The sequence below is a fragment of the Mustelus asterias genome, chromosome 25 (genome assembly GCF_964213995.1).
Source record: "Mustelus asterias chromosome 25, sMusAst1.hap1.1, whole genome shotgun sequence".
NCBI classification, from domain to species: Eukaryota; Metazoa; Chordata; class Chondrichthyes; order Carcharhiniformes; family Triakidae; genus Mustelus; species Mustelus asterias.
In genome coordinates this window covers 24,511,547-24,538,511 of record NC_135825.1, presented here as the reverse complement: position 1 = coordinate 24,538,511, position 26,965 = coordinate 24,511,547, and the positions used below count along the sequence as shown (strand labels likewise).

The window sequence follows — 26,965 nt, the reverse complement described above, 5'->3', positions numbered from 1 at the left end:
ACACTTCATTGGTATGACAAATTATCTAAGTTTATTCCTTGCTACGGTGAGGTCACTGAACCTCTTGTTCAGCTCCTCCATCAGGACATTGAATGCAGCTGGCAGGACCACCACACAGCGGTCTTCAACAGACTCAAACAGACACTCTCAGTCCCATCTGCGCTACAATACTTTGATGTTTGAGCACCCATGCTTATATCAGCAAACACCTTCCAGCACAGACTTGGCGTAGTCTGTATACAGAATGGCAGACCAATAGCCTTTGCCTGAAGGGCCCTCACTGACATTGAAGCTCGCTATGCACAGATCGTAAAGGAACTCCTAGCTCTCATCTTCACATGATGCTAAAGCTACAACTTTAAAATTTCAGTGTCATCTCAAACGTGGTAAGAAGCTGATGCCCTTTGCAGAACTTTCCTACACACGACAGACTAGGTGGATTGTGAGGGAGACTTAGACATTACAACAATAAAGGTGCTGTCCTCTCGTAGGATCCAGGAACTTAATTACCTCCAAACATGACGAGTAACGCAAGCTCAAGAGACATTTTGCCATACATGGGATCCCTCAGAGATTCCAGACAGACAATACTTGCCAATTTGTCTTCACTGAACTTAGAAACTTTGCACACACATGGGACTTTCAGCATATCATGAGCAGCCCCTTATACCCACAATCCAACAGCCTGAAGAATGGGCGGGATGCTCAGCTCAGCATTTTCTAGAGAAACGTGCCCGGGATCACACAGATTACCATGTCGCACTCCTCAGCCTGTGAAACCGGGGTCTGCCCTGGTCAACACAGTGACTATTCTCCAGGTGCACCAGCTCCACAATTCCTACCAGCAAGATTCTTTTGCAGCCCAAACTTGAAACCAACGTGAGTGGTACCCTCATGGAACGCTGATTGTGAAGCAAAATGCTCACAGACTCGGCACTCTAACAACCAGTCAAATGATCTGGATTCAGACCGCAAGCGGCCATGACAAGTTGGTAGTGGTACACAGCCATGTTCCACAGCCGAACAGTTAAGTGGTAGCCTCGTTCGGTGTCCACTATGAACAAAACTGGCATCACCTACTACAGGTATTGAAACCCAGCACCAGAGAATGCCATGTTACCCCAGTTATCGAGCCTACAATACAGGCCCTCTACATGAATTGGAAATGGAGAATCCTCCAGCGGCCTATGCAGCAAACCCTGTACCTACTGGGCACACTGAAGGCAGGTCGTCCACACTGAGGATACCAGCCAATCGACAGCACAGCCAACTGGCATAATCACACGCTCAGGGTGTATGACCAAACCAAACTCATGGTTCCAGGGTTACCTCACCAACTAGTCTATTCCTGGCTGCCTGCTTTCTTCAAACAACAAAACAGAGGAGTGGGCGGGGGGGCAGAGGAGAGGTGATGGGCTGTGCACCAACTGCAACAGATTAATCCATGTTTCACTCTATGTAGGTAGTTATGCATTGTTAGCTTGTTCAGTACAAGTTAAAAATGGTTTGCACAAAGTTACTGTTCATGTGCACTGTTACATCTCAGTACCACTGGTTGTCAAACAGGGAAGATGTAGACCAAGCGGTCACATGATAACATGGTCACTTGAAGAGTCATGTGACAGAAACTCGTGTGTTTTCCCTGGAAACGGAAAAAGTGGAAGCTTGTAAGAGTTGTTCAGACTACTGCATAAACTATTGTTTGTTATAAGTCCTTGGTCACCAGTCATTGGAATCCAGCACTTCTACATATATCATAGGATCATAGAATCCCTACAGTGCAGCAGGCCGCCATTCAACCCATCGAGTCTACACTGATAACAATACCGCCCAGGCCCTATCCCCGTAACCCCATGTTATTTACCCCACGAATCCCCCTAACCTGCACATCTTGGGACACTAAGGAGCAATTTAGCATGGCCAATCAACCTAACCTACACATCTTTTGAGTGTGGGAGGAAACCAGAGCACCCGGAGGAAACCCATGCAGACAAGGGGAGAATGTGCAAATTCCACACAGACAGTGACCCAAAGCCAGAATTGAACCTGGATCCCTTGAGTATATGATGCACAAAAGGTTAAAGGCGTCACTCTGCTACCACATTTGTGTCATTACACAATAGATTCCAATTTACCATGACAGAAGAATGAGCACAAATGGTAATTTTGCACATTTCTGCTCCCATTGCAGAGCTTCTCCTATCATGCAACATGTCAGGAATTTAGGCACACCACTCCCATAACTTTCTTTCCATTAAAATTACTGACAGAAAATTGTAGATGTGGTGTGCCTTTGTACAATTGACCCAAATTGAGATGTCAGAGCCAAGTTCTTTTCAGAATCCAGAAGATGCTGGTGTAAAAACATATTATGGGAGGGCAGCTCGGACTGGGTTAGACATTTTACATTTTGTCCATTGAACCGTCCATCTTGAGCACTTCATAAACTTCAACACAGTTATTTTAGTGGTTTGAGAACGTACATCCTACCAGCCAGGCAATATAAATCAGATATGACTGGCTGTAAATCGATTCTGCAGCTATGCTGCAGTCTCATTCCAGCCTCTCTACATCAAATTGGTCACAGTATTTGAAGTCCATTAGCAGGAAAGAGAAAAATCCATTTTATCAAACTTGCAGCTCTTCAGCTAATCATTTTAGTCTGAGGGGATCATAAATTCAATTCAACGCTACTGGTTTTTGCTTGTGTCCGGCAGAGTACATAATCTTATAAATGGTGAAATTGAAAAAATAATAAAAGTTCTACACAATAAGAATGTTTCTGATCTTTACATAGTCATGTGAACTCAGCCAGGTGCTAATGTTACCACGTATAAGGCCATCTAAAATCGAGGGGCACATGTTTATTTTCACAAAGATAGTCAATTATCTGCACAGAGGAACTCTTTCCAGTGCTCTTGCTAATTGTCATTATCATTTCAGAGAACACTTAATTCTGAGTATGGGAAAAAGCAAAAGACGAACTGCTGGTTTAATCGAAAACTTTACTCAATATTCTCTACTGCAGGATTTACTGATAAGTGCATAAAAGCACAATTGTAGTACTCAAATACCTGGACATTCTCTGAGAAATGTTATTTAATGATTCAATTCAGGATTCTATATTAGCCAGTGAATGTTACCTTGGTACAAAAAGGCATGGCCAAGCTTTTACCCAATTCAAGCTTATATGGGTAAGAATCATTACTGTCTTTACTTAACGCGTGTACGTATTCAGAAAGTTCTGCTTTCCGTCATGCTATAACTAAAAATAAGTCAAAAGCATACCTTAATTCAGTTTGCTGTGTCTCCTCTTAATAACATCAATGACATGGAGATGTGACCTGTCACTGCACTGTTGAAATCTTCGTTAATTCTCCAATCTCTTTCAGGCAGTATTATGAAATTATCCAAAGATGATACATTGGACCTACTAGAAACCAACTATTCTTTTTCTTAACCAAATACATGATAGGCAACCAAGTTTCACGTGATTTGTACGTTAATGATTGAAGTCACAAGATGCCCACAGCGCATACTTTTTAAAATCCATTCATGGGACATGGTTGTCGCCGGCTGGCCAGCATTTATTGCCCATCCCTAGTTGCCAGAGGGCAGTTGAGAGTCAACCACATTGCTGTGGCTCTGGAGTCACATGTAGGCCAGACCAGGTAAGGATGGCAGATTTTCCTTCCCTAAAGGACATTAGTGAACCAGAGGGGTTTTTCCAATAATCGACAATGGTTTTATGGTCATCAGTTAACTCTTAATTCCAGATTTCTTTTTGGAATATTTTATTTGAATTCAAATTCTACCATCTGCCATGGTGGGATTCAAAATCGGGTCTCCAGAACATCAGCTGAGTTTTTGGATTAATAATCTAGCGATAATACCACTAGGCAGTGTTGCTCCAATCTAAATCTTTGGGCAGAATTTTAAAGAAACCAAACTGCTCACAGAACATGATGATATTTGGGGGCTACGAGGGGGTGGAGAGCAGTGGATCAGGGACCCATTCTTAGCAGAGTGAGATTGACCATGACTGTTAACCCCAGCCATATCATTATTGCCCTGCTTTTGGATTGGCATGACGACGATCCTCACTCTTCAGTGAAAGACTCTCCCTTTAAAGGAACCATGTAGTGAGGATGCAGCAACCAGAAGAATGGAGGTGCAACATGAGAAGACCATCCCACCCCTCCCCAGACCACACCATACTTCCCTGGATGGTCAGGCTGCGTGAATTACCATTTCTCTTCTGGGAATGCTTGCCTATAAGAAGTACTGCTGTTCTCTCCATTGGGGTTCCCATTTCTCTTGTTTACCATGCCCACCTTCACTGCACTCCATTTCCCTCCTGGTTTTTTGAAAAGCTCACTTCCACAGCCACATTTCTTTCATCATCAACTGTCTTTTGACTGACCCCACGTTTTCATTCTGAAGAAGTCACATAGACTCAAAATGTTAACTCTTGTTTCTCCCTCCACTGATGTTGCCAGACCTGCCCAGTTTATCTGTTTTTATCATCATCATCATGAGGTTGTGCAACTTCCATGTTGCACACTTGCCTTACAATACCTGCTTTTGTTTCCCACTTTCCATGTATATTTTAAATGCCTGTGGTTTGGTTAGTTATTTCTGGGGTGGGAAGGGAATTTATTCCAATTGCTTATGGTATTTGGTATGAAGGTGTAGATATGCCAGTGCACATCATTGAAGAGCTGGTTGGATATATGGAGGAATATAAATAGCAAGTTCATAGTGAACTACTTTGTAGAACAGTAGCCTACTCAGCTCTCTTCATCATTGCAGGGAGCAGTCTGGCAGTGAAGAGGGTGCATTGAAGAGAGTGGCTGAGCGAGCAATATCATCACTCATGCAGCTGTAAACCTGTATCAGCACAGGCTGACGGTGCATGTCAATGAAGTCTAGTTGAGAGAAAGTTTCAATAAAAAGCATTCTCCTCGCAGAGACCTCAAGTTCTCTTTAATGAAAATTGAACCCACAACCTTCTAACTCGAGTGGCAAATGTGTGACCACTGAACCATGAGTGGCACATGTTTTGGTTTGTAAGCTTGAACAGCTTTTTTCCCTCTACTGTAATCGTGGGTCCCTCTTGGACCCAGACAATGGGAATTTTAAACATTAGGTGTCTTTACCCTCATTCCAGTCCTACTTATGTAGATGCCCAAGTAAGGGGTGCAGGAATGCAAGTAAGGGGTGCAGGAATTTTTACAACTGGCCCTCCATCATCATGGCAGAGATTTTGTGGTCTTGTGCTAATTAGAAATTTTGCCCGAATGGAGTCAGCACAGAGATTCTACCTATTACCCACAGGAATGAAAGCAGAAGATCCCAAAGGAATTTCAATCCCAAATTTTCCTCGTGTTTTAGAACAAGTTCTATACCAGTGAATAATCTATTATTGGAAAAAAAGATTGAATTAACTTTTTAACTTTGCAAAAACTCATTTTGAGGATTACAAATGATAAAAGAAAACTACTCGGGACTCAACTTAATTCCACAAGAAACATGAACTCACTCCCAGGGCATTCTGTTGAAACATTAAAGACTATTTCTCCTCTTCTCCTCAGGGAGACTGTCAACTTCAGCTGTTTTAGAAAAGAAAATCCTTTCACCCATCAACATGACCTATTATTAAGTGACTATCTGTGCTTAAGGGAACAAAGCTGCTCATTGCCATATGATAACAATGTGTGAATGAAGTAACATTCCTTCCCAATTCTAATGGAAGTCACTATTTAACTTCATTTCCCTGAAGGAGGAAAACATTTTGCTTCCAGATCTTACAAGCTTATTGAGCTAATTGGCTTAATGGAGATCAATTATCCTTAGCTAAAGCTGAAAATAACTGAGGCTGCAGGTTGAGATTATCTGGTGTAAATCCAGCTCGCCACCACGTCGTCCAGGTTCTAAAATTTACACTCTCCTAATTCCACCAAGAATGTTGAGGAAGCTCACCCTTTTGGAGTGATCCCACTGAGTTGACTCCATTCATGTGGAACTTTTCGTTCCATGAAGACACAAAATCTCTGCCTTGACCTTGAATTGGATTCTGAATTTTGGTTTTTGGAGGAAGCAAGGAACAGATTTGGGGGGTCACCCGATCCATTCTGAGCAATGGCTTTGTAACTTTAAAGATGGAGTCCATGCACACTGTAATAATCTTACTGAGGCCAGTCTTCCGTCACCGTCATCCTTTATTTACAACCTGCTCAAAGTGCCGCTCAGCAGCTGCAATATACCAGTCACACCCGAAACACTTTGACTGCCAGTCTGAGTGGAGCCAGCTGGTTTAATTCCCCCACCCACCCAACTGGCCCCCACTGCTCCTTCCCTATTTGGTAAGCCTCCACTTGCCTAATAGTGGAGCTCGTATTCAAGGAGGCCCACAGGGAGATCTATTGACCATCCCTCATAGCCATCATAACACTCACAATTAGAGCAGTCTCTTTAAAATGCCCCTCCATTCCTTTCTACTCTTTGTGGAGAGGTTTTGTTTATTCTATTCCATCACCTATTGTCTTCTGAACTGGACACCTGCCATTCTGCCCTGCCATCTGGTGAAAATGGGGGTCCACAAGGGAGGGAGCACGCTCCTGATTCTTTGCTGCCTGGTGTGGAGGAGAGGAGCAAGCATGAACTATCTCATGGGGCTGCTGCTGGTGGGCCTGCCCAAAGGATATTTTTTCAAAATTTATTTATTAGTCATAAGGAGGCTTACATTCACACTGCAATGAAGTTATTGTGAAATTCCCTTACTTGTCGCATTCCGGCGCCTGTTAGGGTACACTGAGGGACAATTTAGCATGGCCAATTCACCTAACCTGCACGTCTTTGGACTTGTTTGAATTTGTTCAACTCAACTGCCTGAATTTCTTTGACAGCTGTATATGTGCCCGGGTCACTGAACAGGGAGTATGCTATGTCCACTGTTATGTTTGAGGCCTTCAGCAGCCAGTGGGCACTGGAGGGAGGGACTGGAATGTATAGACAACACCAACAATATGAGGTTTTACTTAGTATTTGGAGTCTACTGGTTATGTCCCTTTAAAAAGGGAGCAGTTTTGTCAATTTTATTTTGACAGAATACACATGCATCATCTGCATTGACATTTTATAAAATTTCGAGAAAGGTTGTCAATAGAAAGGAAAGTTGGAAACGTTTTTGTGAAAGAGCTGCATATCCCTTCCTCAAGAGTGATACACCCAAGGACACAGGTGAAAATTGTGGGGGAATAGAAGCTTAAATGCGGGTACATTGGTTACGGAGCACTAAGGCAAAGTTTATGTGGCTCAGAATCTCAAATAAATTGTTCAGTTTACTTAGTCCTAAAGCATTTATACACAGTTCCAATGATCCTCGACCATTGCTCTCAACAAGCCATATTTGAGGTTCATTCTATCAATTGACTGTGAACATTGTAAAATACTTTTTAAACATTCAAACTGATCTCATTTTGATTAGCCGAGGTTTTAATGAAAGAGAAAGAACACTCGCCAAAAAGTAAATTTTGGCACCATTCTTTTCCATTAAGATGTTGAGATCTGACAGTATCCCAATTCAGGAGGGAGGTCTCGTGATGCAGTGGGTAGCATTCCTCTGAGTCAGAGGTTCTCGGTTTGAGTCCCATTTCAGGATTTGATGGTCATGGCAGGTGCATTTACAACACAACCAAACCGGTTGATTATCAACCTGTAACTCCTTCCAATATGCCAAAGGCAGACAGTAAGATCCGGTGAGTCGTCTGGTCAACCATGCCTGATGTGGAATGGCGCCCTTCAACCTAGAGTTCCTGATGCCAGACCAGCTCTCTGTTCCAGGAAAAACTAATTACGTGCCTCGCCCACCCGAAGACTCTTAAGATCCCGCCTGAGGCCAATGGAGAATGCCGTTCTGTGAGCCTCACCTGCCCTGATTCCGGGGCAGGCATGCCAGTACAGTTCCGGCAATGGAATCAAATGCTTTGCCTATTGTGTCATTGGATGCGGAAAAACCTCCAAGTCGACTTTGGGCCAAAAAATTGGATACAATACACATGATTAACTATATTGTATGCCTTCCAAGATGGTGGAGAATTAGAAGAAAATAATTCAGATGCGAACCCAAGTTATTTTTGTACTAAAGATTTCTGACCAATAACTTTTGCAATGTCCTAATCACCAACCAAAATAGCCCTCCCCTTGTCTGCATGGGTTTCCCCCAGGTGCTCCAGTTTCCTCCCACAGTCTGAAAGACATGCTGGTTAGGTGTATTGGCCATGCTAAATTCTCACTCAGTGTACCCGAAAAGGCGCCGGAGTGTGGCGACTAGGGGATTTTCACAGAAACTTCATTGCAGTGTTGATGTAAGCCTACTTGTGACACTAATAAATAAACTTTAAAACTTTAATTCGCATACATGAAAATAAATTCTGAAAATGATAAAAACTGCTTCTGTCAAAATGGTATGAAGGTAGGGGTCCAATTCAAACTGGTAAATTTATTGAAAAGATAACTGTTTGTTGACTTAAAAGCATAACAGCTGAGGAGAAAGATTTATCTGTCAGCAGTTCGTGCTTCTGGAATGACTGTTGCTATTCTAAAAATGGATGAACAAATGTTAGGAAATAGGGTGGAATCCTACTTGTTAAAGGCAATTAAGGGTAATTTATGCAGAATTAGATAGGTTTGAGCATCCCTCAAATTCTGAACACTTAATGACAAGTCACGCCTGGTGGCAGCTTAACAATTGAAACGTTTGGAAAAATCAGCACAAATATAGGTAGAAAAATTAAATATTGCTCATGGATGTATTTGGGTTCATCAGAAATGGAGGATGCCGAGTCCTCTTTGTGGCAGTGGTAGTCTTATAATGTATCTTCATGCCCAGGCTGTTTTACCCTTTGGGATATAGTTTTGGGGGGGGAGGAGAGTGGTGGGAGGATTCCTGAGCTGGTTATCAGCCCGTTGAACCAAATTATGAATGTTCCTTCTGTGGCCAACAAGTCCTAGCATTGGATTTGAACCCGGAGCTTCTGGTCAAGAGGTAGGGGTTCTGCCACTGAGCCATAAGACCTCCTTGGGATGGTATTGGGAACCGAAACCAGAAGAAAATTGTTAAAATATTTTGACTAAGCTGGTTAACAAAATTATTTTGTTGCATACTCAACCTCAAAAATATGGAGAATGTAATTTTTCTGAAGGGGGATATATGCACTGAAAGCACGAGATCTATTGACTCAGGCAAAAGCTTAGGATTGGTCCCTCTAAAAACAATGTGCGCCATTTGGGTCTTTCCATGAATTGTGGAGAATTATACCTGCTCACTTGGTTTTGACCTTTCAGCTTCACAACCCCAAGGTAATCAACACTCTTGTGCAAGAAATAAAAACACCACAGTAGATGTTATTGAGATAGGACAAACCTCTAACATATTAAAACATATTGTAATTGTTCAGTGATGTATCAATTACTTTAGTCGTATGTAAATATTAAGTGCATTTGCTATGCTCAGCCCTTGGTATAGTCAGATTTCAAAGTCATAGTTTAATTCTTGTGAAACTGCCATCTTAAATTGGCTGTAACTTTATAAAGGCCTGATTTTTATCGAACCTGTGACAGGGCAGACTCAAGTCATTCAGTTCCAAATATTTTACTTGTTTATTCTCCCCCAAACTTGCCTCCTAATCGCCCCTTCTTCCTTTTCTTAGTTATTTTCATGACTGCAAAACGTATCTTTACTTCCGACAGTGAATTTGTGGTTCTTACTTGGCTTGTTGTAATGCTGCGCCCATGATGTTTTTGTTTTACTGTTTGGCCTTCACTGACAAGTACCTGGAACAGCTGGCAATTTGCCATCCTTCAAGCCTGACTGACACAAAGTCTGAGATCAGTACCAAAGCTCCCCAAGCAACAGGAGAATTTTCAGGGCTCCATGACCTGAGCAGTGCCGCAGATAAGTTACTAGTTCCGACTTTAATCTTTTGTTTAATGCGTACAAGAAATTCTCTCCCATGTTCTCATTTCCAACAATATGTTATAGTGAACAGAGCAGAAAATCTATGAAAACGTCAGTAATGGAGGGCATAGAGGCATAGTTGGTCAGAAGTGTGATATTTGCAGAAAAATAATCTGCACATTCTGAACATCCAAACTTGCACTCTGTGATACTATGGGGGTAATTTTAATCTCAGCAACCTGCTGACAAGGGCCAGGTGTGAGTTGGCTACCATTTTATATATATATATATGCTGCCTACTTTTAGCCTTCATTGACTTTAATTGAGCATAACATTTTGTAATAGGAAATGGTTGGCAGTGAAAAATACCCTGTTCTGACTGGGTGGATTAGATACTTTTCCCTGTATGTTTCCAGTGCATGGCTTCATTACAGTCCCAATGAAACATACAGAGATTACATGAGTTTCAGAAAATACAACAGATTATTGTATCAGGCATTGCTCATAACGTACAGATTGCAACATATTTCAGATTTTCAACAATTTATTTTACAATGCAGTTTGATAACTATTTTTACTTTTTTCTATTGCGCTTATGAACTTTCCTTTCTGTAATATCATCTGAGTTTAGCTTAAAAAGAAGTATTTGCTCTTAGTTAAGCATTATATTAATGTAAACAAAACACACCCTTTTACTTGCTTGCATATTCGAAGGTTATTCAGCACAGAAGCTGGAATTTACTTCACGAGCAAAACACTTCTGACTCACAAGTATCATGGAAGTGAATTACTGATGAGCTAGAAAATAATCTCCTTTCGCCCATTTCAATTGTAATGGAGATTTTCATGGCATGCCACAAGTTTTAAGTTCATTCTAATGCATAACAAAAACTGGTTGACAAAGCTATACAGTAGCATTGGTCTTGGAAGAGGCTTATTCTGTTTGCTAAGTAATAAAGGCTGGATTGGAAAAGTACAACCTGTGCTTGGAATAAGGACTAAAGCCCAAACTTTTGTCTCTGTGGGCTGTTCAGATATGTACCATTGTACGTATGGGAGACCACATGTAAAACTTAAATCCATGTTCCTGCCCATTTATATATATCGCAAGTTGCTAATGCTGACAGATATCGGGATCTTCATTTAACATTTAGTGACTACAGATGTAATAGTAAGGGGGGTGGTGAAGGCGTAGTGGTATTAATCCAGAAACTCAGCTCATTAATGTTCTGAGGACCCGGGTTCGAATCCGGCCATGGCAGATGGTGGAAGTTGAATTCGATAAGAAATATCTGGAATTAAGAATTTACTGATAATTGTTGGAAAACCTATTTGGTTGATCCATTTCCCTTCGGGAAGGAAATCTGCTGTCCTTACTTGGTCTGGTCTACAGGTGACTCCAGAGCCACAGCAATGTGGTTGACCCTCAACTGCCCCCTGAACAAGGGTAACTAGGGAGGGGCAATAAATGCTGGCCAGCCAGTGATGCCCATGTCCCGTAAATGGAAAAAAAGAAATAATTTTACAAATTACCAGGGAGTCAAAATAGAAATTTACGCACTAGCGGGACTTCATTGCTGGGCCTTCAAGCACCAGATTAGAAGACTTGGATCTCATATTTGGTACACCTCTGCAACAAGACGTGAGGGCACAGACTGAGAAGAAAAAGTTTAATCCCCAGTCAGCCATGTTTTTGAACTGAGTCACAAGCAGGGAGATACACACAGAGACACAGGCAGTATCGGTAGTTTACTACTGCATATTTCCAATTGAGAGCATTTGCAGAATTCTGGGCAAGCTTTCTCCAGATGAAATGAAAGTGAGCAATATGAAAGGAATCTGTTAAAATGTGCTCATCGCAGACTTTTTCTATTCATTTTCTGTTCAAATTGAGTTTCTTGAGTGTTGTTGGAGCTGCACTCAGTGGAAAGTATTCCATCATACTCCTGACTTGTGCCTTGTAGATGGTTGATAGGGTTTGAAGAGTCAGGAGGTGAGTTACTCGCCGCAGAATTCCTAGCCCTTGACCTGCTCTTGTAGCCTCAGTAATTATATGGCTGGTCCAGTTCAGTTTCTGGTTACTGTAGGTAATGGAGGATTCAGTAATGGGAATGTCAAGGGGAGATGGTCGTATTCTCTCTTGTAGGAGATGCTTGTTGCCTAGCACTTGTGTGGTGGGAATGGTACTTGCAACCTTTCAGCCCCAAGCCTGAATGTTATCCAGGTCTTGCTGCATTTGGACATTTATCGGAGGAGTTGTGAATGGTTCTGAACATTGTGCAATCATTAGCGAACACCCACCTTCTGACATAATGATGGATGTGAGGTTTGCTCAGGCTCCTCGATGCCCCACTCAGTCAAATACTACCTTGACGTTAAGGACAGTCACTCTCAGCTTACTTCTGGAGTTCAGCTCTTCTGTCCATGTTTGGACTAAGGCTGTAACAAGATCAGGAGCTGAGTGACTCTGGTGGAACCCAAATTGAGTATCAGATCGCAGATTATTGCTGAATAAGTACAAATAGGTAGCACTGTCAACGACCCCTTCCATAACTTTACTGATGGTCAAAGGTAGACTGATGAGGTGGTAGAAACATAGAAAATAGAAGCAGAAGTCATTCGGCTCTTCGAGCCTGCTCTGCCATTCACTTTGATCATGGCTGATCATCAAATTCGACATCCTGATCCCCCTTTCCCCCCTTTCCCCCCCCCCCATATTCCTTGATCCCTTTAGCCCAAAATTATCTAATTTCTTCTTGAAATCAGACAACATTTTGGCCTCAACTACATTCTGTGGTAGTGAATTGCACACATTCGCCATCCTCTGGGTGAAAAAATGTCTCCTCACCTCAGTTCTAAAAGGTTTACCCCTTATCCTCAAACTATGACCCCTAGTTCTGGACTCCTCCACCATTGGGAACATTTTTTCTGAATCTACCCTGTCTAATCCTGTTAGAATTTTATACGTTTCTATGAGATCCCCTCTCACTCTTCCAAACTCCAGTGAATATAATCCTAACCAATTTAGTCTCTCTCCATATGACAGACCTGCCATCCTGGGAATCAGCCTGGTAAACCTTTGCTGTACTCCCTCTGTAGAAAGGAAGTCTTTCCTCAGATAAGGACACCCCAAACTGCACAAAATATTCCAGATGTGACCTACCAATTGCAGCAAAACATCCCTATCCCTATACTCAAATCCTCTCACTATGAAGGCCAACATACCATTTGCTTTCTTTACTGCCTGCTGTACCTGTGCACTTACTTTCAGGAACTGATGCACAAGGACACCAAGGTCTCGTTGAGTTTCCACCTCTCTCAATTTAGTCCTGTATTGTAGCTTAGCCAGGTTGGCATCTCATTTTTATGTGTGTCTAGTTCTGCACCTGGCATGGCCTCCTGCATTCTTCATTGAAACACAGTTGAAACTTTGACTTGATGATATGGTGGAGTGGGGATATTCTAGGCCATGAGATAACAGATTATTGTTGCATATAATTTTGCTGCTGAAGACGGCCCATATTACCTCATGGATGCCCAGTTTTGAGTTGCTGGATCTGTTCAAAATCTACCCCATTTAACATGGTGGTAGTGCCACGCAACATGATGGAGGAAATTCTCAATGTGAAAACAGGACTTTGTCTCCACAAGGACTGTGCAGTGGTCACTCCTACTAACACTGTCATGGGCAGGTGCATCTGTGGCTGGCAGATTGGTGAGGATGAGGTCAAGTAGCTTTTTCTCTCTTGTTGGTTTTCCCACCACCAGACCCAGTCTAGCAGCTATGTCCTTTAAGGCTCAGTGGTGCGACCAAGCCACTCTTAGTGATGGATGTTGAAGTCCCCCAGCCAGATTACATTCTATGCCCTCATCACCTCAGTGCTTCCTCCAAGTAATGTTCAACAAGGAGGTGTACGGATTCAACAGTGAGAGGACAATAGGTAACAATTAGCTGGAGGTTTCCTTCACAAATTTAACCTGGTGCCATGACATTTCATGGGATCCTGAGTCAATGTTGAGACCCTCCAGCACAACTCCTTCCTGACTGTGTACCTCTGGTGGGCATGTCCTGTCCCATTGATCGAGATGGTGTTGTCTGGGACAATATCTGTAAGATATGATTCAGTGAGTATGACTATGCCAAGCTGTTGCTTGACCAGTCTGTGGGACAGCTCTCCCAATTTTGGCACAAGCCTCCTGATGTCCATGAGGAGAACTTTGTAGGGCCAACGATGCTGGGTTCGTCATTGTTGTTTCCGGGGCCTAGGTCGATGCCGGGTGATCCATTTGGTTTCATTCCTTTTTTTGTAGGCTATCAGTTTGATATGACTGAGTTGCTTGCTAGGCTCTTTAAGAATCAACCACACTGCTGTGGTTCTGGAGTCACATGTAGGCCAGACCAGGAAGGGGTGGCAGATTTCGTTATCTAAAAGGACATTGGTGAACCAGATGAGTTTTTATGGCAATCAACAATGATTTAATGGTCACTATTACTTATTGGTTTCAAATGTATAAACTGAATTTAAATTCCATTAGCTGTGGTGGTGGGATTCAAACCCCTCTCTGCAGAGCATTAGCCTGGGCCTCTGGATTACTAATCTAATGACATCGCTACTATGCCACCACTTTCCCATATGGTGATCTTAACTGGGGGTCTATTCTGTTTTTTGATGTCAACACACAAACGGGAAGCACAAACTGAAACAATGGGCAGGATTTTACAGCTTCACTCAAGCGAGACCGGAAATTCCCGTCCAAGGTCAATGGACATTTCTGTTTTCTGCCCATAATCCGCTCCGATTCCGTGGCAGGCAGGGTGGCAGAATTCCGGCATTAGCCTCTGTGGTTCAATTAGAAACAATGGACATGATCTTACCGCCCGTTTACGCCACGCTCCCGCTGCAGCTAAGACGGAGAATTTGGCCTCAAGCCAAATCTCCATTCACTGCAACGGAATGAGACATTCTACTGGCATGAACAGTCGGAAAGTTCTGGCCAATGTTGCTCGTATGAGATTTTCTCAGAAAATGTATTACAACAGAGCCTTTCCCACTGACTCCATTGAATGAGAAAATAATGCAAATCCAATATTAATAATGTTTCATTTTTGGAGAATATGAACCCTCCATGCAGGTGCACTCTCATGTAAAGGTATTACTAACAGGAACATTTCCAAAAATGTCTAGTTATCAGTTGTGGAAGGACTGGGGGAGCCTGTTCTCAGGCAACCGCAATGCTTTCTGTAACCAAGCACATACCCATTTTCCAGTTTTTCTCTCTTTTCATTTGATCTAGCATCTTATTTCCTCTTCATGTCAGTCTCTGATTGACTTCTGGAATTCAAAACTCGCACAGGCTGTTTTTCAAGTTTGCTTATGCCCCAGATTGGCACAATCAGAAATATAAATAGGTGGAAGAAGATCAGCTGTGCACACTCTGCCAATAATGTGCACGTTACTTATTTCTAACAAGGAGGAATACCTGGTTCAGGAAGCTATAGCATTACAAGGCATTTTTGAACTTCATACCAAAAGTGCACTCAATGTTTTTTTTCATGTACATTTGGTGTCCAGCATTGTGTCTTTAAAAATGAAATTATTTAAACGGACAGCTGGCAAATTTCCTTTCCTTGTTTTGAAGAGTGATATCCATGTGTTAACATGCAACTAATAGGGCCTGCGAATTGCCAAACATAATTTATTCAGAGGCAGCATGTTGAAGGACATGCCTGAAGGATTTGCCAGTCCAAAGATGTGCGGGGCAGGTGGATTGGCCATGCTAAATTGCTCCTTAGTGTCAGGGGGACTATCGAGGGTAAATGCATGGGCTTATGGGGATAGGGCCTGGGTGGGATTGTGGTCAGTGCAGACACGATGGGCTGAATAGCCTCTTTCTGCACTGTAGGATTCTACGATTCTATGAATAACAAACAAGGATGTCAGGCAAGATGCACTTATAAGGGAGCTGCTACAACAGAGACCATTCTTGAGTAAGCTTGAGTTCATCCATAACTCTTTGCCCATATCCAACCTCAACCCAAGTTCCTCTCACCTTTGTGTTCAATCTCTGTGGTCATGTTGCTCCCTATTCCTGTCACCTCTTCCATCCCTATGACAGTCCGAGGTCTCTGCATTCCTTAATTCTGGCCACATGCACACCCCAGATTTCTATCTCGCCAACTTTGGTGATTGTACTTGCAGCTGCTTAGGCACCAATGCATGGTGACACAATGGTTTGCACTGCTGCCTTGCAGCGCCAGGGACCTGGGTTTGATTCCGGCCTCGGGTGCCTGTTTTTTTGGAGTTTGCACGTTCTCCCTGTATCTGCGTGGGTTTCCTCCAGGTGCTCCGGTTCTTCCCACAGTCCAAAGATGTAGAGGTTAGGTGGATTGACTATGCTCAATTGCCCCTTAATGTCAGGGTCAGAATGGTAAATACGTGGGGTTACGGGGTTAGGGCCAGGGGCCAAATGGCCTCCTTCTGCCTTGTAAGGATTCTATGATTCTAATTCTGCCCTTTGTAAGAACTCTCTTGTGTGAACACAGGCCAGGTGGACATATTTTCACCATTGTTTTGATCTATCACATCAAAGGTTGTCCCTCTGCCCCATGACGTGAAAGGAGAGGCAGCGGGTGAATGTGCCAAAAACTGTTATGCCAATGACCTTTTTGGTCAAGTAGATGTCATCGTAACCTAGAATTAAACATTCAATTGCCTTTGTTGCCCCTGTTGCCATTTTAATGTGCAGACATTTTCCCAGAAGCTAAGATCAAGTTTGAAAATGATGACAAATAGATTCAGCAACAGCTCATGTCTCCTGCATCATTGTCTCAAACAATGAAGCACGCTGGTGCACCTGTTGTTCAATATCAAAAGCAGAGTAGAAGAACGTCAAACCCTCAAGGCTTTTTAGTGTTACATCTTTTTTAGGGCTGTGGCAAAATTTGTGATATTTTGCCAGAGTTTTTTTTAAACTGATTTTGTTTTAATTCACACTATAGATGCTCCAACTACAGATATTCTAATATTCATCATTTAAAAAGTAGAGGAAATATTTGATCAAAAAAAAACAAACAACATTTAAATATGTCCTGGATAATTTGCACCCAAATACATGTGGGGTCACAAATTAACAGGTTCATCGTAGAGGAAAGGCTATTCATCATTGAAATACCATGGTTCAGAACCTCACATTTCTTAGCTTTGCTGCTCACTGCTCTTTTGAAAATGATGTGGAGATGCCGGCGTTGGATTGGGGTAAACACATTAAGGAGTCTAACAACACCAGGTTAAAGTCCAACAGGTTTATTTGGTAGCAAGCGCCACTAGCTTTCGGAGCAGCGCTTTAACCTGGTGTTGTTAGACTCCTTACTTTTGAAAATGGCCAGGGATTGTGTTTTCCATTTTGGGAAAAATAACTTCTGAAACAAGATAAAAGCAAAATACTGCAGATGCTGGAATCTGAAACAAAAACAGAAAAAAAACAGAAAAACTAAAAACAGAAAAACAAAAGCAGAAAAAAAACAGAAAAACAAAAAAGTAACTTCAGCAGGTCTGACAGCATCGTTGACTCGAAACGTTGGCTTTATTCTATCTTCACAGATGTTGTCAGACCTGCTGAGTTTCTCCAGCATTTGCTGTTTTAACTTCCGTAACAAGTTTTGTGCAGGTTTACAATCTCACAGTATAAGACCCAGTCCTCCGTCTGTGACTTGCCACACAGTATTCCATACACCATCTAGCGGTTGACATAAACTCCTGTACTGCACTTTCTTACTGGCACACAGGGACTTTTAACAGGTGCCAACAGGACTCTTGATGGAACCCCCAAAAGCCTGGAATCCACCTGCAGAATTTTCTTTTTCACAAACAGTAAGCTTGGAAGAGAATATTTTTCAGGTCACGTTGATGGGACTTGAGATGTAACCCGAAGGAGTTGAAAGAACTTAAGCGTTCTTTTTGTTTGTGAGAAACACTTGCAACTGAGAGGCAAGGACGGAAAACACCTTTGTTTCAACAGGACCCTCGCAAACCGTCAATATTTGTGAAGAATAAAACCTGCAGCTTACAACCCCTAAAACTAACTCCACAGTCACCATTAAAGCTCCTTAATATGTCATGTGACCACTGCTAAATGTTCCATATGGACAGATTTCTTTACATTATAAAACAAGTCAAATCCCTCACTTGGATGATTTGTCCACAATAAATAAATCATAAACAATTAAGATCACTAATATTGTAGTAGAACTGTGTATCACCACAATTCACATACAACTTGATCTGATACTTCTGCACACTTGTTTACAGGATAATTCAAAATAATAAACACCGGGAACAAATTGTACACATTATTTTCTTATATATTTTGAACCCTAGCTGCAGCATTACGAAGAGTGTGGGATGAATCGAATACCATAAGGAAAGCACCTTACCTCTTTGCAAATTGGGAGATTGTGTGTTTGCTGCTGTAGGCTTGGTCCAGGCTGTAATAGAAAACCTGTTGAGAAAAGCAAAACACAAAAGAAGAAGCGAGGAAACGAGGTGTCCCCATTCATGGCAGGCGTGATTGAGAGATGGATGCAGTGGGCAATCGAAATGCAGGGGGGAAACTGGGTGATGTCAGGCCGTCTCCCGTCCTCCTGGTTGTCACGCCGTGCTTCTTGACTTGTCAAAGTGTGTGTGTGTGTGGACACCGATGGGGAAATGAACTGGTGCCGGCGTTCGTCAGTTTGCGGAAATTGACGGAAATGCCCGAAACCTAGGTCGGTGGGACGAGCCCTAGACACACACACACACAGTGACAGGTGCGCCACCTTACAAAGACGCAGAGAGAGAGCAGGTCACGCCGTCCACCTTCCTTGTGGGCGATTCACTCCATCCAACAAATGCAGCAAAGTTATGTTTCATTTTCCAAATGAGCTTGCAACGCCCGGCGGCGGGACACATTGTGGCTGCTACATCATCCCAACATTGTGCCAGAGGTGCAGAAGAGAGAGAGGGAGAGACAGAAATGACAAGTAAATGCTTGGAGTCGAATCTCTGGAATCAGAATTCCACGTTCTGTACTTTAAACAATTCAATTCCGAGCGCTGAATCTAAACTGATCACTTTGGAAATTCCATTTCGGGTTCCAAACAAGCACAAATGTAAAACTAAACAACAGGATGTTCTGACGTTGTTCAGATTTAAACTGCCCCTATGTAGCACACGTTCATTGTTTCTAAGTGATCACACTGAGCTGAACACAACACAGTGCTCTGAGCCAGGATTTTGTTTCGATTTTTGTTTTAGCCAGCATCTTAATCAGACATCTTTACAAATACATTTATTTTTAATATTTTTACAGCAATTGCATTGTCATTCAAAAGTCTTGCGTTACATTGCTTTGTTAATTTCTGTAGGCTATGTGCTCGAAATTAGAAATATGGTTAGAATATGAATAATTAGCTTCAAATAAGTAGAGGAATAAGTTAATTGAAGTTTGTTATTAAGTTTATTTACTAGTGTCACAAGTCATTAACACTTCTTAGAGACAGGATGTATGTGCATTTAGAACGAAACAATCTCATTAGTGACAGACAGCATGGTTTTGTAAGAGGGAGGTCGTGCCTTACAAATTTGGTGGAGTTTTTTGAGGAAGTGACAAAAACGGTTGATGAAGGAAGGGCCGAGAATGTCGTCTATATGGATTTCAGTAAGGCATTTGGCAAAGTCCCACATGGCAGGTTGGTTAAGAAGGTTAAGGCTCATGGGATACAAGGAGAAGTGGCTAGATGGGTGGAGAACTGGCTTGGCCATAGGAGACAGAGGGTAGTGGTCGAAGGGTCTTTTTCCGGCTGGAGGTCTGTGACCAGTGGTGTTCCGCAGGGCTCTGTACTGGGACCTCTGCTATTTGTGATATATATAAATGATTTGGAAGAAGGTGTAACTGGTGTAATCAGCAAGTTTGCGGATGACACGAAGATGGCTGGAATTGCGGATAGCGAAGAGCATTGTCGGGCAATACAGCAGGATATAGATAGGCTGGAAAATTGGGCAGAGAGGTGGCAGATGGAGTTTAATCCGGATAAATGCGAAGTGATGCATTTTGGAAGAAATAATGTAGGGAGGAGTTATACAATAAATGGCAGAGTCATCAGGAGTATAGAAACACAGAGGGACCTAGGTGTGCAAGTCCACAAATCCTTGAAGGTGGCAACATAGGTGGAGAAGGTGGTGAAGAAGGCATATGGTATGCTTGCCTTTATAGGACGGGGTATAGAGTATAAAAGCTGGAGGCTGATGATGCAGCTGTATAGAACGCTGGTTAGGCCACATTTGGAGTACTGCATCCAGTTCTGGTCGCCGCACTACCAGAAGGACGTGGAGGCATTGGAGAGAGTGCAGAGAAGGTTTACCAGGATGTTGCCTGGTATGGAGGGTCTTAGCTATGAGGAGAGATTGGGTAGACTGGGGTTGTTCTCCTTGGAAAGACGGAGAATGAGGGGAGACCTAATAGAGGTATACAAGATTATGAAGGGTATAGGTAGGGTGAACAGTGGGAAGCTTTTTCCCAGGTCGGAGGTGACGATCACGAGGGGTCACGGGCTCAAGCTGAGAGGGGCGAAGTATAACTCAGACATCAGAGGGACGTTTTTTACACAGAGGGTGGTGGGGGCCTGGAATGCGCTGCCAAGTAGAGTGGTGGAGGCAGGCACGCTGACATCGTTTAAGACTTACCTGGATAGTCACATGAGCAGCCTGGGAATGGAGGGATACAAACGATTGGTCTAGTTGGACCAAGGAGCGGCACAGGCTTGGAGGGCCGAAGGGCCTGTTTCCTGTGCTGTACTGTTCTTTGTTCTTTGTTCCATTGAAGTTACTGTGAAAATCCCCTAGTCGCCACACTCAAGGGGCCTGCTCCGGTACACCCTGGGGGAGAATTTAGCATGGCCAATGCACCTAATCAGCACGTCTTTTGGACTGTGAGAGGAAACCGGAGCACCCAGAGGAAACCCACGCAGACACGGGGAGAACATGCAGACTCTGCACAGACAGTGATCCAAGCCAGGAATCGAACCCGGGTCCCTCGTGTTGTGAGGCACCACTGTGCTACTGTGCCGCCCATCTTCACAAATACATTTATTTATTTTTAGAGCAATTGCATTGTCATTCAAAAGTCTTGCATCACATTGCTTTGTTCATTTCTGCAGGCTATGTGCTCAAAATTAGAAATATGGTCAGAATATGAATAATTAGCTTCAAATAAGTAGATGAATAGTTTACTGACAGAATTATGAGCAAAAGCTAGAAAAAATGTCAATTTCAGCACTGGAAACGGGGGCATGAAGGTAGACCTTGTAGATCGTAAATAAAATAGAAAAAGTTAATCTAGATCACTATTTCAATTTCAGCCATATTTGCTGAATTAGAGAACAGAAGTCTTACAAAGTTAGAAGCAGAAGTAGGCCATTTGGCCCTTCAAACCTGCACCGCCATTCAATAAGACCATGGCTGATCTTATTTATTTATTATTTATTAGTGTCACAGGTAGGCTTACATTAACTCTGCAATGAAGTTACTGTGAAAATCCCCTAGTTGCCACATTCTGGCACCTATTTGGATACACTGAGGGAGAATTTAGCATGGCCAATGCACCTAACCAGGACGTCTTTTGGACTGTGGGAGGAAACCAGAGCACCCGGTGGAAACCCATGTAGACACGGGAAGAATGTGCAGGCTCCGCACAGTCACCCAAGCCAGGAATTGAACCCGGGTCCCTGGCGCTGTGAGGCAGCCATGCTAGCCACTATCCCACCATGCTGCCCCATGAATTATGAGGAAAGACGAAGAAAAAAATGTCTATTTCAGCACTGAAAATGGAGAGGCATGAAGGTAGACATTGCAGATCATAAATAATGTAGAAAATTTTAATCTAGATCACTATTTCAAGTTCAACCACATCTGCTGAACTAGCGAACAGAAGTCTTACAAAGTTAGGAGCAGAAGTAGGCCATTTGGTCCTTCAAGCCTGCTCCGCCATTCAATAAGATCATGGCTGATTTGTTTGTGTTTCAAGTTCTATGTTCCTATCCACCCCTGATAACCTTTGATTTCCTCACCTAACAAGAATCTATCTACTTCCACCTTTAAATATTCAATGACCCCACCTCCACCACCTCTGAGGCAGAGTTCCAAAGTTGCACAACCCTCTGAGACATCTCTGTCCTATAAGGGCAACGTATAATTTTAAAACAGTGCCCCCTAGTTCTGGACTCACCCTCAGGAGGAAACATCCTTTCCACGTATACTTTGTCAAGACCATTCAGGATTTTATGTATGTAAAATCATCTTTCACTCTTCTATACTCTAATGGAAACTAGCCCAGTCTGTCCAACCTTTCCTCATAAGACAACCCACTCATTCCAGATATCAATCTAGTAAACTCCCTCTGGACCACCACCTCCTTCCTTAAATAAGAACACCAAAGCTACACACAATATTCAAGATGTGATCTCAGCAATGCTATGTATAACTGAAGCATAATATCCTTACTTCTCATGTTCAATTTCTCTCAATAGACAACAGCATTCCATTAGTCTTAATTACTTACTGTATCTGCATGCTAACCTTATGTGACTCATGCATTTGTTGTTAACCTATCTTCACACCCATACGTTTTACCATTTGGGGAATAGTGAAGGAAGTAGTGGAAGGATTTCCAAGCTGATTATCAGCCCACTGAACTGTGTTGAAAGTTCCTTCCGTCCAGGTGTTGGACTCGAACCCAGAGCTTCTGGTCCAGCAGTAGGGCGTTACCACTGTGTCACAAGGCTTCCATAATCATGCACTAGAGCCCTCTGCAACTTGGAATTCTGCAGCTGTTCTCCATTTAACTAATGCCCTGTATTTTTATTCTTCCTGTCAAAGTGAACAGTTCACATTTTTCCACATGCCAGATTTTTTCCCACTCGTGCAACCTAGCTATATCCATCTGCATCCTACTTAAGTTCACTTCACAACATACTTTCCTACCTATCTTTGTGTCATCTGCAAATTTAGTTACCATGTCTTCACTCCCCTCATCTAAGTCATAGATATAAATTGTAAAAATTTGAAGACCCAGCAGAGACCCCTGCGGATTCCACTTGTCACATCCTGTCAATCAGAAAAAGACCCATTTATGCATACTCTCTTTTCTGCCATCCAGGCAATCTCCTGTCCATGCTAATATGTTACCCCCTACACCATGAGATTTTATTTTCTGCAATAAACTTTGATATGGCAACTTATGAAATGCCTTCTGGAAATCCCAGTACAGCATGTCCACAAGCTCCCCATGTTCCACAACACATGTCACTCCTTCAAAGAACTCCAATAAATTAGTTAAACATGTTTTAACTTTCACAAAACCATGCTGACTCTTCCAATTACCTTGGATTTTTCCAAGTGCCCAACTATAACCTCCTAATGATCAATTCTTACACCCTCCCCATGACAGACATCAAGCTGACTGGCCTATACTTTTCTGCCTGCCTCCCTTCTTGAATACAGGGGTTATATTTGCTACTTTCCAGTCTGATGGAACCTTTCCAGAATTGAGTGAACTTTGGAAGATTAACACCAACACATCTACGACCTCATTAGTCATTTCTTTTAAGATTCTAGGACGAAATCCATCAGGACCCCCAGGGAATTGTCAGCCACAACTCCATCAGTTTGCTCAGTACAGCTTCCCTAGTGATTGTATTTTCACCGAGTTCCCCTCTCCCTTCTACCTCCTGACTTAGAGCTATTACTGAAATATCCTCTATAGTGAAGATAGAAGCAAAATATTTGTTCATTTCATCCACTATTTTCTTATTTACTATTAACTCCCCATTGTCACTCTCTAGAAGATAAACACTCACTTTATTTACTCTTTTCCTTTTTAAATATCTGTAGAAACGCTTTCTTTCCATTTTTAGGTTTCTAGTTAGCATCCACTCACAATCTAATTTGTTTCTTCTTGAAGGTGATTATTTTAGATTTCTCTTATTTTAGACAGAATACAGACACTAACAGAGTAGGAAGAGGAATGATAACGTACCCACATATTAATGCAGCAAGAGATTTAAAACAAGTCACTATGATTTTAAGACGTATAAGTTGATAGTTTAAATGCATTTCAAAGTATTTACTGTGATTGACATTTCAGTCAATGCAAGTTAACGAAAGGCATAATAGGAAAGCTTAATAGTTTAGAGCCAAAGGTATGGGAAGCCTTAATTAGCAGACTCATATCTGGGAGATAATTATAAGGGAACACATTTTGCAATCCTGTATGAGACCATCGATATAACTTCTCCCATTGATCACTGGTTTTTAAATAAAGTTTAACCTTTACACTGTGATATTGGTTTCCTGAGTATATTTGCCACCTCATTGGAAAACCTTGCTAACACTCCTAATTAACCTTTTAGTCATTCTGTGCCCTTCTTTATATTCTGACCAATCATCTGACCTGCCATTCACTTTGCGCAGTTGTATGCATTTTTAAGTTTGATGCTTTCCTTAATTTCTTCAGTTAATTAAGTAAACCCTTAGAATTTTTCTTTGTGGTCGGAATTTACTTATTTTCAGTATTCTGAAATATCCCCTTAAATGTCTGCCATTGCTTCTCTATTGATGTATCCCCTAGTCTAGTGTCCAGTTCACTGTAGCTCAGTTTTAATGCCAACATTGTTGCCCTTATTTAAGTTTAAAATACAAGTCTTAGACTCACTCCCTTTCAAACTGGGTGTAAAGTTCAATCATACTGTGGTCGCTGTTACCTATGGATGTTTTCACTCTCCACCCAAACTGATTATACATCTTGATCTCCTGGACTAAGGTCATCTCTACCTATTGCACCAATGCCATCTTTGATCAACAGTGCTACCCCTCTACCTTTACCTAGGGTTGGGGTAAAGTAGTGGTTTAGATTGAGGATTGGCTGACTGATAGAAAGAAAGCAGAGGGTTGGGATAAATGGGTCGATCTTTCTCCAGTTGGCGATCTGTAACTAGTGGGGTCCTGCAGGTTTCAGTTCTCAGATCACAACTATTTACAATCTATATCAATGATCTACAAGCAGGGCCAGAGTGTAACATAGCGAAATTTGCTGACGACATGAAAATAGATGGGAAAGCAGGCTATGATGAGGAGATAAAAAGTTTATTAATGGATATTGACAGCCAAGGGGAATCATAGAATCCTACAGTGCAGGAATGGGCCAGAATCTGGCAGATGAAGTTTAATGCGGATAAATGTGAGGTTATCCACTTTGGCTGGAAAAATAAAAGGGCAAATTACTATTTAAATAGAAAACAGATTCAAAAGGTGTCTGTGCAGAGGGATCTAGATGTCTTTGTACATGAGTCTCAGAAAGTGGGTATGCAGCTGCAGAATGTTATAAGGAACATAAGAACATAAGAAATAGGAGCAGGAGTAGGCCATCTAGCCCCTCGAGCCTGCCCCGCCATTGAATAAGATCATGGCTGATCTGATAGTGGTTTAGTTCCACTTACCCACCCGCTCCCCATAACCTTTAATTCCCTTATTGATCAGAAATCTATCTACCTGTGACTTAAACATATTTAACAAGGTAGCCTCCACTGCTTCAATGGGCAGAGAATTCCAGAGATTCACTACCCTCTGAGAGAAGAAGTTTCTCCTCAACTCTGTTCTAAACTGACTCTCCCTTATTTTGAGGCTGTGTCCTCTAGTTCTTGTTTCCTTTCTAAGTGGAAAGAATCTCTCTGCCTCTACCCTGTCTAGCACCTTCATTATCTTATATGTCTCTATAAGATCTCCCCTCAGCCTTCTGAACTCCATCGAGTACAGGCCCAATCTACTCAATCTCTCCTCATAAGCTAACCCCCTCATCTCCGGTATCAACCTGGTGAACCTTCTCTGTACTCCCTCCAAGGCCAATATATCCTTTTGCAAATAAGGGGACCAAAATTGCACACAGTACCCTAGTTGCGGCCTCACCAGTACCTTGTACAATTGCAGCAAGACCTCCCTGCTTTTATACTCCATCCCCTTCGCGATAAAGGCCAACATTCCATTTGCCTTCTTGATCACCTGCTGCACCTGCAAACTGAGTTTTTGCGATTCATGCACAAGGACCCCCAGGTCCCTCTGCACAGTAGCATGTTGTAATTTTTCACCATTTAAATAATAGTCCATTTAACTATTATTCCTTCCAAAGTGGATAACCTCACACTTGTCAACGTTATACTCCATCTGCCAGATCCTCGCCCACTCACTTAGCCTATCCAAATCTCTCTGCAGACTTTCCACATCCTCCACGCAATTCACTTTCCCACTCATCTTTGTGTCATCTGCAAACTTTGTTACCCTACACTCGGTCCCCTCCTCCAGATCGTCTATGTATATGGGAAACAGTTGAGGCCCCAACACCGATCCCTGCGGCACGTCACTAGTCACCAACTGCCAACCAGAAAAGCATCCATTTATTCCAACTCTCTGCTTCCTGTTAGATAGCCAATCCTCAATCCACGCTACTACATTACCCACTGCTCCGTGTACCTTAATCTTCTGCAGCAACCTTTTGTGAGGCACCTTATCGAACACCTTCTGGAAATCTAAAAACACCACATCCACCGGTTCCCCTCTGTCAACCGCACTCGTTACATCTTCATAAAAGTCCAGTAAATTCATCAAACACGACTTTCCCTTCATGAATCCATGCTGCGTCTGCTTGATCGAACCATTTTTTTCCGGGTGTCTTGCTATTTCTTCTTTAATGATGGATTCCAGCAATTTCCCAACTACGGACGTTAAGCTAACCAGCCTGTAGTTACCCGCCTTTTGTCTACCTCCTTTTTAAACAGTGGCGTCACATTAGCTGTTTTCCAATCAGCTGGCACTTCTCAAGAGTCCAGCGAATTTTGATAAATTAAAGGAAGGCAAATGGAATCTTGGCATTTATTGCAAAGGGTCTCGAGTATAAAAATAAAGTGTTGTTACAATTGTA

At 42.4% G+C, this 26,965-nt stretch overlaps 1 protein-coding gene across 1 annotated transcript in view; it reads right to left on the bottom strand.

Annotated features, from left to right (window-relative positions):
• Positions 1-18,605, bottom strand: part of elapor1 (endosome-lysosome associated apoptosis and autophagy regulator 1) — a 131,199-nt gene extending 112,594 nt beyond the window's left edge. The window contains exon 1 of the mRNA XM_078242270.1: positions 18,396-18,605. Coding sequence (XP_078098396.1) covers positions 18,396-18,518 — 123 coding nt within the window. The 5' untranslated portion in view covers positions 18,519-18,605. The remainder of the gene's footprint in view (positions 1-18,395) is intronic.
• Between the last annotated feature and the right edge of the window lie 8,360 nt (positions 18,606-26,965).